Here is a 13,662-nt window from a genome sequence, read left to right on the forward strand (position 1 = left end):
TTTTTTTTTTTTAGTATCTCTCTGTTGATAACCTTTCTATCTCGGTTTTGCTCTCTCACTCTTATGTGGCTTTTCAAACCCAGATTTTTTTTGTCCCTGCTTTGATGGCTGGTTTGTATTCCATCATTCATTCTGGTTCACGGCTGGCCAAAATAATCACACAGTACTCCCTCCAGATGAAAATACATCTACATGCAATTATGTTCAAGTTTTTGGAAGAAAGCACATACCAGTAGAGTGAATATAACCAAATCTTGTGAGGTTGAAGTCTCAGAATTTATTCAAAGTGTGCTCAAGGAAATCGTGGAAAGTTTAATATAAAGTTTCCAAAGAAAGTTCTTTCAAAGAGGACTTAGCACTGTGTGATCAAACTGATATACCAGCTACACATTTTTTTTAATTATATTTCTGAATGTATGTGAACAGGTTTAGTTATGTGTTTGTAATATCTGTACATCTCTCATCTGAATGGGTTTAAGCTTTTGGAGAACATCTGCTCCAAACTATTGTTTGTGATAAGACCGGATATAAAGACTCTGGAAATCTGGTTTCGCCTATTGGAGGAGACACCAAGTCACCTGTATGTCATTTTCAGTCTTCAATTCCTCCCAGCCCATAACCATGGAAACTGTGAGTTGAGGCGAGTTGAAGACTTAAAGTGCTGTACAGATTCAGCTATCAACCCGGCATCTGTCGCTATGACTGGTGGAGATGGAGAGACAGCGGAGCACAGAAGAATACGGAAAAACAAGTGAGTTCAGTCCCTTTTGGAGTAAGAGAGCGAGCCAAAGTCCCTGAGCCTGAGTAATATATAACGCACAAGTTCCGGAGCTGTCATGGTTTGTGTTAATTACATTTACTGATCCACCCTCTCTTTCCTGGGACTCGAGGAATATTCTGCCACAATTAGTATTTTCTCCCTTACTAAGGGAGCAATTGTTCACACATAGAGTATGTAAAGCCGACTTAACATTTAATAGCTATCCACCTGAGGTTAAATTCCATTGTTCGTTTATTGCTTATAAGGGCCACCAACACATGAAAATCTATTTCCTGATCAGAATTTTTGTCTAGTTTTCCAGTTGAAATGTAAAAAAAAAATCCTTTAAACAGGATGAATTTACTACAAAGGAGGGACTATTTGTTTTATTTATAAGAGAATATATATATACGTTTATTTTTCGCTTCTATTTGCAATTTGCTACTTTCTTGTTATAAGCATACATGAAACAACATTTAGTGAGGTTTAATGTGGTTAGAAAAATCAACTTGATTCAATATGTATTCTCCAAAATCTGAAAATTCGGTCTTTATTAACTCACATGTTCTTCCAAACCTGAATGACTGTTTTTCTTCCGTGGAACCCAAAAGGAGATATTTGGCATAAGCCTCCATCACCATTCACTTTCTTTTAATATTTTTTTCTGTACAAGGAAAGTGAATAGTGACAGACTCACATTCTGTCCAACATCTCCGTTTGTGTTCCACAGAGGAAAGAAAAGTCATAAGGGTTTGGAAAAAAATTTGGGTGAAGAAGGATGACCTTCATTTTGGACTATCCCTTTAATATATATACACAATTTTGCTTCTGAAGTAAATTTATCTTGTTTTAAGGATCTTTAGATATTTCACAGCAGAACACAACAAAAAGTAATGATAAGGAAAATGTTTTTGCAGTGTTAAAACGTGACTCCTAATACACATAATGCAAACTATGTTACAATCATATAAAGGTGTATAATAGTGCCCACTTCAAAAGTCCATTTCCGGAGAGGCAAATCAGATCATCCAAGCTGTGGGATCAGTTATTTCGGACCACCTGTGAACAGGTGTACTGTAATTGCCATGTTAGTTCAGTTCTTCTCTCCAAAGCTTCTCAACACCCCGCAGAAATCTAATCATCTCTATTCCAGAGTACCATCTGCTCAAAAGTCGACTCCCCAGTACTCCTCTCTGATCTGAGCTTTACTCACCTGCCCCAGCCAACAGAACTTTCACTCATCCAGCATGAGTATGATTATGCATTATCTGCAAGGGGTGAAAAAGATGACCTAAAACTGCTTTCGTTTTTTCGACTTAAAAAGACAAGTCATCATTTTTATTTCAATATTGTTTATATCGAATATTGTTTCAAAGCAGCTTTACAGATTTTAAAAATTAAACTAATATTTATATAGTAGTTTGATTAAATATTATTTTAAATTATGTATAAAAATAAATAATAATTGTTTTTAGAACCCCAGTGAGCAAGCCGAAGGCGACTGTGGAAAGGAACACAAAACTCCATAAGATGTTGGTTAATGGAGAAAAATATTGTTTATATCGAATATTGTTTCAAAGCAGCTTTACAGATTTAAAAATTAAACTAATATCTATATAGTAGTTTGATTAAATATTATTTTAAATTATGTATAAAAATAAATAATAATTGTTTCCAGTGAGCAAGCCGAAGGCGACTGTGGAAAGGAACACAAAACTCCATAAGATGTTGGTTAATGGAGAAAAATAACTTTGGGAGAAACCAGACTCACTGTGGGGGCCAGTTCCCCTCTGGCTCAACAACATACATATAATGCCAATATTAGTTATTTGTAAGCAATTAAACAAAGACTTTGTATGAACTGTAAGATGAGTACTGTAATGAATAATGTCTTTGAAGTCCATCTTGGATTAACTGCTGAAGTTCACATTGATGTATTTGTAAATTGGCTGATGAAAGCTTTTTCTGGCAATTAATTGATGGTCTATGTATTCCATTTCAAGAGAGTAGTCTATCAATAGTCAAAGGTGATGTAGGCAGAGATCAATGAGGTGCATCGCAGCTCAACCTGCAGTTCATTTCGAGTGAGTTTCGGTGAGGTCTATCCTAAGTCCAAGGTTCAGGCAGTGCCATATGAAGTATCCAATGACTTAGAGTTAGAGTTGGCATCAGTTCATTCTCTGAGTTCAAAAGACTGAAGTGATGTCTGGCTAGCACCGGCTGTTGTTTGTCGTCATCACTCAATGACCCGTAGCAGTGTAGTCCGACACTAAGAAGATATGAATCCCGGGGTTGAGACAGATATATAACTAGAGTAATATTAGCATTGGAGCCATTAGAAGTAGCCATAGAGTTATAGAAAATGAGAAATGTTTCTGGTTCCAACGTACTTTACTAAAGCAGCCTAATTGTGAGTTGATGTATAAATTAGGTGTGTGCCTGGCTAAATACTGTAGATGAGTCTTTAGTCTAGACTTAAACTGAGTGAGTGAGTTTGTCTGTGTCCCGAACAGTGTTAGGGAGACTATTCCATAGTTTAGGAGCCAAATAGGTAAAGGATCTACCTCCTTTTGTGGATTTTGAATTCTAGAAAATATATTAACAGGCCAGAATTTTGTGATCATAATGAACGTAGTGGTGGTGAAAAGAGTGGTGGTGGTGTAGTGGTCCAAAGCACATAACTGGTAATCTGGTAATCAGAAGGTCGCTTGTCCGATCCCCACAGTCACCACCATTGTGTCCTTGAGCAAGGCACTTAACTCCAGGTTGCTCCGGGGGGATTGTCCCTGTAATAAGGGCTCTGTAAGTCGCTTTGGATAAAAGCGTCTGCCAAATGCATAAATGTAAATGTAAATGAACGTGATGGAATATAGCATGACAGAAGATCACTTAAGTGCTGTGGAGCTAGACCATTCAAAACTTTGTAAAATACTTTCTCTTATACCAACTTAATATGCAGAGACAACTACAAGACATTCGTAGGTCCAAGCTGGTCTCACAAGAAGTCTTATAGTATGTGATGGTCGAAATTGTACAAAAAAGTACAGCATTTAAACCATAAAGGAAAAATAAATGAACCTACAAATGATGTAATTATGATTTTTCTGAAGTCTATCCATTCACCCAAACTTAAAGCTAACCATCATTTGAATAAGGAAATCACTGTTGCATATTAATGAGGAAAGAGGCATATCTGGTTTTGAACAAGTTTTGAAATTTAGTTTACCACAGAAGGGAAAGAAATCAGGGTTTGGAACGAGATGAGGGAAGCATGTTACAGGTTATTAAATGGGCATTCAGTAGTTTTCCAGCCAGCGATAGCATTGCTCTTCTTTGTGTACTTTAAGTACCGATGTGACAGTGGTGTTAGACAATGTACTGTCATCTATCGACGTGGATCAGCATGATCGTCTCTGCTTACCCCACCAGCTCTGGAATATTATTTGCATCTGGAAAATGTCAGAGTTTGAGGTCATTTCTAATGTTATTTATTACTACTATAATATAACTGCTTTGCCTTAAAACAAACCTTTTTTGCTTCAGCAGTATAGCAACTGGATCTCCCGTTGTCTCCGCTGGTAAAGCACGATAAATGTAAGTTCCATTGTGTTCTTTTCACTCTTCGCATCACCAAACTACAAAACCGTGTGCTAAATAAGCATTGCCAAGAGTATCTACACAGGCAGCAGCCAATGAGCACAAGGATTCTCTTCTTCGACGTTTAGTGAAACACCGCAGGTCATGTGATTTCAACATGGCGAAACACATTGAAGGGGGTGACCCCGCAGCATCTAGAATAAAATACTTGAGTACAGTCTTCATCTCATGTGAGTGTTCACCATTCGGATCAATTTTCACAAAACACAACTCATTAGTTTATGTGTAAAACTTTTTAAATTGGCTCAAAACTTCTGAATGCACCTTTAACATACAGTACATCAGTCATTTATACTGCATAAATACATATGGAAAGAGTAACCAAATTTGTTCACAGACATTTCCTTTCGTAAAATAAAGTGTTGAACAGGAGGCTTGCTAAAATGTTATGTTTTGTATCGATTTATAATTCGGTTTGTCTGTTTAAGAATAAATTGTACCTTTTCGTATACAAGCCAAGTCGTACAATATCTTATAATTTAGCCATCTCGTAAGAATTATAACGAGTTCTCATGAGACCTTGTTGGAGCATCCCACCCCAACATAACACCAATGGAGAAGGTTTGGGGCTAGCTGTTTTTTTTATTAATATTTTTGTTTTAATGTAAAACATTTATATATGATTTTATACTGTATATGATATAATTATTTGTGCATCAAAGTTCTATGGCTGCTATCAAACCAACAAAGTTTTGAAATAGGCTTTTTATCTTTGGCCCACAACTTTAACCACAAAAGAAAAATCACACCCCTATTGAAAAATATAATGTCATCTTGTCCTGATAGTTTGTTGTGTTAATGGCCATATAAAACCACGCTATAAATGTCACACGCTAAATCTGATTGCTGAAATAGTAGTAAATCACTTTGCTCCTGCTCTACAGCATGTCCAGATGATCAGCATCTTCCTGTGCCACCTTTGCCACCTCTGCGGGGTTCACTGGACCTCCTGCTGGCCCCTGTAATGAGTCTGTGGATCAGAATCCATTTATAGACTCATTACTTCCACCTTACAAGCATCACATTCTTCACCTGCCTAGTGCCCCCAAAAAACACCCACATAGCTCAGAGAGCTATACACCTGTTGATAGCTGACAGCAATGTGAGAAATTTCCAGAACTATACAGATTAATTACAGCCACCACTAGGCCGTCCTTATCAGTGCAGACCAGAGTCAGAAATTAACCAGGGCTTGGGGTGAAATGCCACTGAAAGTGACAAAAATACCCCAAATATTTAAAATGAATTACATTCAGTTTTGTTACCTACAGTTTGTTATCTCATACTTGATATTGATGTTTCATAATATTGTATTCAAGTTATGGGTGTATAAAGGGATTCAGGCTCAATCTGAAAAGTTATCAAATATATCTGCATGGTGTCCTGTAATTCATATTTAATAGGCCTAGTAGTCCTGACTCATTTCCTGGAATGTTGTTAATAAAGCAGAATGCTTCTTAAATAGACATGTTGCCCCCATTTCTAATAGCTTGTTGTGTCTCAGAGGCAAGTGTTGTTAACTACCGTAATATGAAGTGGTTACTGTTATTTTTTATGAAAAATAAGTTTGGAAAAAATTACAATAATAAAAAGGTAGAAAAATGCCCCTGAAAATGAATTCCAGGAGGCAAATATGTTCACACAAAACTGAAGATTCTTTCACCATTTACTCACACTCATGTGATTCCAAATCTGTCTTTCTTCTGTGAAACACAAAAGATGTTGGAGTCATCATTCACTTTTATTGCATCTTTTTTCCATACAATAAAAGTGAATGGTGACTGAGGGAGTCAGTCCTTACCATTCTACCTAACATTTCCTTTTGAGTCCCAGGGAAGGACACATGAGCACGAGTAAATAATGACAGAATTTATTTTAAATAAAAATGTTAATTCCGGACACTGGTAGATACATTAAGCAGATCTTATATATCTTAAATGGCTGTGGATTCATAGGGGAGACTATGCAAGCTTTTGAGACTGTCAGTGAGTGCCATGTTCATGCATGATTGCATCCCATCAACGCTAACAGAACACTGAACAGCCATTAACAGGATGACTGAAGCCATTTGTCTTGGGAAAGTGTATATCTGCAGGCTGCCATTAACTGTGACCCCTTAAACCCAATTGAAAGTGGTCCATCTCTCTTCTCTTTCTTTGTCTTTATGTCTGGGTTATTAATGCCACTGATAATTGACATATCAGTAAAGATTTGAGGTTGTAATACAGCTTTTTTTCCCCCAGCTGTACAATACAAGGAGAGCTGCCCTTAACTGTACTGACAATATGTGTCTGCAGAGTTTGGCATCTTCTGAGGAAATGTAGTAGACTATATGTATACATCGAAAATTGAGGTATACTAAGTACACTACATTTTCTCAAGGGGTGAAATCTCACCGTTTTGTGTAACAGATAATTAATTATATGCATAATTTTTTTTTAAAGGGTTTTGTTATATCATGCACAGTACAATCCAAACAAATGAGGTGGTTTGAAGATGATAGCAGCAGTAATTACTGACATACAGTGGATTTTTAGAAAGCACTGAAAATCTGTTATTTAAAATCAGATTTGAACCTGGAAATAAACAAGTTTGAATTTTTAACAAAGAATCTTATTGATGTGCAATACATAAGAAATACGAAAAGATTCAGCACTATTTTTAATCAAATGCTGCATGTTGGTTTGTGACAATGACTCCAAAAGCTCTAAAAATAAATGTGTTTCATCCATTTAAGCACACAAGATGCTCTTTGGAACATTCTCAGATCATGCTGGATATCTTGGATAATTTTCCACAAACTTGTGGATTGTATGCTGTCATTAAATCAAATTATTATTATTATTATTATTATTATTATTATTATTATTATTATTATTATTATTATTATACTAATACAGAAAAATGCAAAATAGTGGTCTCAGACATTTGGACCCCACTGTATTTCACATACTGTACCTTTGCCATCATGCCAAAAAAAAAAAGCCTCTTAGAATATATTATAAATAAATGTTAATTCATGTGTTTAAGAAAGTAGTCTTGGTTTCCTGCAAGGTCATCCATCTGAACTCATGAAACTGGGAATTTTCAATTTCTTTCCTTTTGAGAGAATACTTTATGACTTGCCATTCATCTGTATAAATTTGCATGAAATAATTTTGCAATCTGAAGGTGATAAAAATCCAAGGCCATGCAAACATTTCTTTATTTAAACCTTTGCATTCCTCTGTAAATGTGTTTGTCTTAAAGCAAAATATCTTGCATTCTCATTGTCAAAAGTTAAGTGTCTTTAGAGAAATGTTTCTATCTGTTGCTGAACCTTTACAAATGCCACTAAGCTTTAGCATTCATCTGGACAACTCTACAAAGTTATGCCTCAAATGTTTGTAACGAGGATGGTTTTGTAAGTATGTGGTACAGTAAATCTCTTATATATTGACAAAACACCTTCTCTTTGAAAATGCATTTAACTCCTGCGAGGCCTCCACAGAATGTTTATTTACAATGAACCTTTATCTATAATGAAAAATGCAGTGCAAGAGCACAAAGGGAGGTTTGAAGAATAATGTAGTCCTTTTATTCCCTTGTTTCGAGTATCCACTGTCCTGATTTCTTTTCTCATTTTCAACAAGTACAGCAGCTTTGTTTCCATCTGTGACGACCTGATGGTCAGTGTTTGCAAGCTGTTTCCTTTGAATTTGTGATCTGCGTGTGGGAGAATGTAGATTTGTATACACAGACGCTCAGCAAGGGATTGACACCTTCAAACAAGCATCTCCATCACTCTTGTATAATAACTGCCTAGATACTCCTGCTGAGAGTTTCTGTATCAGTTAATTAATTTTGAGCACAGAGATCTTTCAATTTACAAACAATCCTTTCCACATTAGAGCAGACAGAGGGTCAACTGTTGTTCCAGGACTGATTATTCCTCCCTTTTTGCTGCTTTTTATGATTTCTTCTGTTTATTCATTTGCAAATCCATTATAATAGCAAAGAAAATGAAAACTCTTCTCTTAAAAATTAAGTTAAAGTAACAATTTGTCCAAAAAAATAAAATTCTGAATTCATGAGTTATATGGACCATTTCATGTTATTTTTGCATCCTTTAAGAAGCTTGAGCATCTTTAAAATTCCTCCTTTTGTATTCCACTGATGAAAGCAAGTTGTACAGCTTTGGGCACAGCGTGAGAATAAACAAAGACAGCACTGTCGTTTTAGTGAACTATCCCTTTAAGGATTACACATTTTATGTTTTAAGTCTCTTTGTGTGTCAGTTTTGCAGATGTTTCCATGCCCTTGTCACATGCACGACTCCAGAGAGAGGCTCCAGCTTTAAAAACTCATCCAAAGTCACCAAAACTCTCAGGACTGTGTGGCGTGCCAATGGCCAGAATGTGACCTTCGCAGTGGCCTCGGTTGGCCCCCCTACTTTCTATGCTCAACACAGTGGCGGGCAGAAAACCTCCTCAGAGGGCGAGGGACTCTCTCCTGCTGTAGGCCATGGGACCAGAAAACCTGTTGTCTCTCTTGTGGCCTATTACAATGGCTAACATTGACCAGCCACACAAATATCACCAAACACATATTAATTAAGTGGAATTATAAGTGGCATAGAAATCACGGTGAACAATGGATAGCATGGACAGAAAAAAATTATTGAGGGAGAAGAAGTGGCCGTGGCCTGTAGAGGACTGTGCAACTGATACACGCCCTTTTCTGAAGATCAGATGTCATGTTGCATGCATGACTTTTCTAGGAAAGAAGAAACTACTGGATATTGAATGTGAACAGATGCAGATGAAGTTGATACAACTGGAGTGATTAAAGCAGTAAGAAAAGCATATTTTTAACAAACACACATGGATCAAATTGTTCATTTCTAATGATATTTCTTATGTGTCCTGGATGTAAATGTACCAATGAGTTTGGAGAGGTCTTTTTCTATTTGAGACTGAGAATGCTCCTGTTTCTTCACCAATATTATAATATGGATATTTTCATCTTGAGTTGCCTTTCATGGTTGGACAACCACTGTAGCACAGTTTGTTTAAAGTGATGCTCTTCTTGCAGTCTAAAGGTTTTGTAATTCTACTCATGATGAAGGTATTACAAGTACAATACACTAAGCACACAAATAATTTGTGTTTATGGGATAATTTTACAATGCTTTTGAAATTTAAAGGGGTCCATGAAAAAACGAAATTTTCAAATTTTACTAGATAAGAAAAAAATATAGATAGATTAAATAATAATATAATAATAAAATGTTCTAATATTAAATCACCAGCAAACCCACAAACTGTGAGTAAGTGTACATCTTAAAGGGATAGTTCACCCAAAAATGGGGGTTTTCATTTACTCACTCATGCCATCCAAGATGTGTTTGACTTTCTTTCTTCAGCAGAACACAAACTAAGATTTTTAAAAGAATGTATCAGCTCTTTTGGTCCATACAATGCAAGTGAATGGGTGCCAAAATGTCAGCATAATATAACCCATAAAACCCTAGTGGTAAAATCAAATGTCTTCAGAAGTGATATGATAGGTGTGGGTGAGAAACAGATCACTTTCACAGTTTTCTTCTTGTGTTTTTGGTGATTCACGTTCTTCATGCATACCCTACTGGCCAGGGAGAAGAATTTCTAGCAAAAAAGGACTTAAATATTTATCTGTTTCTCACCCACACCGATCATGTCACTTCTGAAGAGATGGATTAAAACACTGGAGTCATATAGATTACTTTTATGATGGCTTTATGTGCTTTTTGTAGCATCAAAATGTTGGCACCCATTCACTTCAAAAGTCATAGACATCTGGAGTGGCATGAAGGTGAGTAAATGATGAGAGAATTTTCATTTTTGGGTGAACTGTCCTTTTAAGGAAACATTTTTTTCTGGTCATGAAGTGTATCAAGATTGAAAAAATATATTTCTTTTTATTGAATATTGATGGAACATTATTTGCGTGAAAAGAAATAATAACGGAAGGTTATTCTGATTAAAAATATTTTTCTAAAGGTGGCGAGGGAGTCTTTTGTTCCACACTTGTTGGGGTAAAAGGCCCTAGAGGTGTTAGTGATATTCTGTAATTATAGGTACAATAGATATCAGTGGCGGGCCGTGTATTTAAAGTATTCTAGGCCTTCAGTGCGATTCATGCCATTAAGAAAACACAGTTTTACAATGAATAAGACACCCTATGCCTTTGCAGCCAACTAGTAATACCATATTTTAAAAACACATCCACGCACGAAAGCCAAAACTTGAAATGACACTTAATGCTCAAGCAAGACTAATTTTAACAGCAGCATGACTTTTTTGTGAAATGAACATCTCCCAAACAGAAATTCAAAAATCATAATTTTTCATATGAATCTATCAAGGAGGTCTATAATACCTGGATAGGCCTATCTAATAATATTTGCGATTAAAATGTTGCTTGCAATACATTTCATTTCGTCAGGGTACATGGTTATGCTGCGTTCCATTCAAGTTGGATGTGGGATATTCCTATTTGATATCTCTGACCATAAATGCATTCCATTCCCCGATATTCAGAAGATGATGTTTAAGAAAACAAAACTGCAACACTCCCATTAGCTTAGCAAGGGTTTGACTCTCATTAGAGATGTCTCCTAGCAACCCAACTGATGAAAAGATGTTTTTTTGAGTAACAAATTAAGATGATGCTTATTCAAAATAACCATTTCAGAAAAGGATTAATTATTTTGGGTTCATTTTTTTAAACACATTTTGCATTTCATAACATCTCAAGTATTATATATACAAACTAATCTCCATTTTGATTAGATCAGTCAATGTGAGCCCACTTTGAAAATTTGATAACAAATCCATCGACCCACTTCCCCAAAAAAAAGGTGTTTTATGGGTGGCCTTTAGGCCCTGCAAATACTACTTGTACTTATTGGGGAAATTTTGGTTGAATCACCATGAACTAAACACGAAAAACTTGAAAATCACAAGTATTTTGTCTCAAAATAAATGTGATAATTACCACAAAATCAAACTTTAGACATTGCACACAATGGTCTCATGAATCAGGAAAATTTGCAGCGTATAGGGACAAACAGGTGTTAAGCAAAGTGCTGTTGTAGTTTGTTGCTATTTAGTGTCTTGGGACAAAATAAAATCAGAAGTGCCTTTTTATCTCATGGGGCCTTTAGTCCCATTGTACCCTACAGCTTAGTGCAGTTCCTGAGTTCAAATGCAAGCAGGGCATGTACGTAGTCTTAAAGTTACAGCAGCAAGAACTGCTCATTTCATTTTAAGGGTTAGAGTGATTGTGAATAAAAACTAGATTATGTTTTTGGTGTAAGAAACTTCGACTAATATTATAAGTGAACCTCAGGGGAAAACAATGTAATGATAAAAATGTTTGATATGACCCCTTTAAAATTAAGATTAAAATGCAACATCCATGAAAACAAAGCACTGTAGTTATAATGTAAGCTCTAAAATTCTATGTTTTTCTTTTTTTTCAATTGCTTAGCATTTAATTATAAATAATCAATAATGTTCCTCAGTAGCTTTACCATTATTATTTCCAGGTTTAAATGGCTTATTATTTATCTGTGAGGCACAAGTTGCTTGGCATGTTATATTTCATTGTCTGGATGCATCCATTCCATGAAATCTTAATAATGCCAAAAAGCTTTCTTATACTAGTGTATTGTATCTTAAAGCAATGATATACTTTGCCAAAACCTAGAACAGAAAAGGCTCCAAATGGAATTCATCCCATATGTTTGATAATCATTTTTATTGTTCTGTTTTATTTTCTGATTTGTTTCTGATCATTTATTTTATATCATTATTTATATTCGTATGCCATGAAAGAGACCGACTTCTCCCTAATGTGCTTTTGACTCCTAAAGACTTGAATAATGTGTGATTGGCTCAACTTGGACTGTGACTGTTCTATTGAGCTGATCCCGGTTTACTCTTGCAACAACATTCACAATCAAACATGGAAAAAGAAGATGTTTACTGCAAAAAATGCCTCCGTGAATCTTTGATAAATGAGACATTGTACTGGAAAATACAAATGTTGAAGTAGTTTTATTTTGACTTATCTAAAGCGTTTCTTGTTGTCAGTGAAAGGAAAACAGGGTTTAAAGCGTAGTATGATCATTTAATGTATCAATTTCTGTGTCATCATTTCAATGTAATTTACCCTTCTTATGCAATACGCATACAACAGCACCTACAGGTCACACTAGACATTCTGTAATGTTTAAATAATTAAAAACTGTTGTTTGCTGAGATACATTTGCATTTTAGCATTAAATTTAGAATTGCATATGGCTTAAGCTTTATAAGTCTGGATTGACAGTGATCACTTTATGTCTTATATTAGAATAGAGGATTACCCTCATAAACCCATATCATTTATGTCAGCACATTTGTAAACACAAGATTTCAAATTAAGAGGCAACAGGTCTGTTTTACAGGATTATTTTTTACAAGAGGTGGGATATGTGAAATAAACTGATTCAATGTGAAATTTGATTTCACTTGTTTATTTTGGGGCATTTGTATAATGTACAAAAAATAGGGCGTGAAAGAATATTAGTGGGGAATTTGAGGACTATTTATAGATTAAGGGGTGAAGGGATTTTATGCGACCCAATTTTATGCTTGTAATATAGATTTGCCATTCTGGGAAACAATAATATAAGATGATGATTTGCAAAATTTGAATTCTGTAAATGAAGTGAAAATGTTGTATGCAGGCAGTGCTGTGCATATTGTTTCATAATGTGTATGCAGAACATAAAATGCAAATGAACAGCACACATTTTGTAATGAATGCATTTTTGGACAACAGTAAAAAATAAATGTGATCTATTTCCCCATGGGCAAATAGTTTTCTCTCATTGTAAAATACCTCACTAAATCATGTTAGATTTATGTTTAGATTTTATTAGATACGAAAACTAAAATACAATAAAACAAATAGCCAATAAGGTTAGAAAGATGTATTCTCTGAAAACAACTGTATCTAGTTTGTATGGTATTCTAGTAATATTAAGTAAAAAAAAAAATATTTGTCTGTTCGTATCTGTATTTCTGTGTGTGTTTGTGTGTGTGTGTGTGTGTGTGTGTGTGTGTGTGTGTGTGTGTGTGTGTGTGTGTGTGTGTGTGTGTGTGTGTGTGTGTGTTTGCAAGCAACTGTCATGTAGTACCAAAGCATATGTTTCCCCAACAAATGTAAAAATGTTA

The 13,662-nt window shown here is 35.4% G+C and overlaps 1 protein-coding gene across 1 annotated transcript in view; it reads left to right on the plus strand.

The window, feature by feature from the left end:
- Nucleotides 1-13,287, plus strand: part of LOC127635083 (pinopsin-like) — a 37,595-nt gene extending 24,308 nt beyond the window's left edge. Inside the window, exon 4 of the mRNA XM_052114860.1 lies at nt 8,695-13,287. Coding sequence (XP_051970820.1) covers nt 8,695-8,970 — 276 coding nt within the window. The 3' untranslated portion in view covers nt 8,971-13,287. The remainder of the gene's footprint in view (nt 1-8,694) is intronic.
- Nucleotides 13,288-13,662: the final 375 nt, after the last annotated feature.

This window comes from Xyrauchen texanus, chromosome 42 (genome assembly GCF_025860055.1).
Source record: "Xyrauchen texanus isolate HMW12.3.18 chromosome 42, RBS_HiC_50CHRs, whole genome shotgun sequence".
In the NCBI taxonomy this organism is placed as follows: Eukaryota; Metazoa; Chordata; class Actinopteri; order Cypriniformes; family Catostomidae; genus Xyrauchen; species Xyrauchen texanus.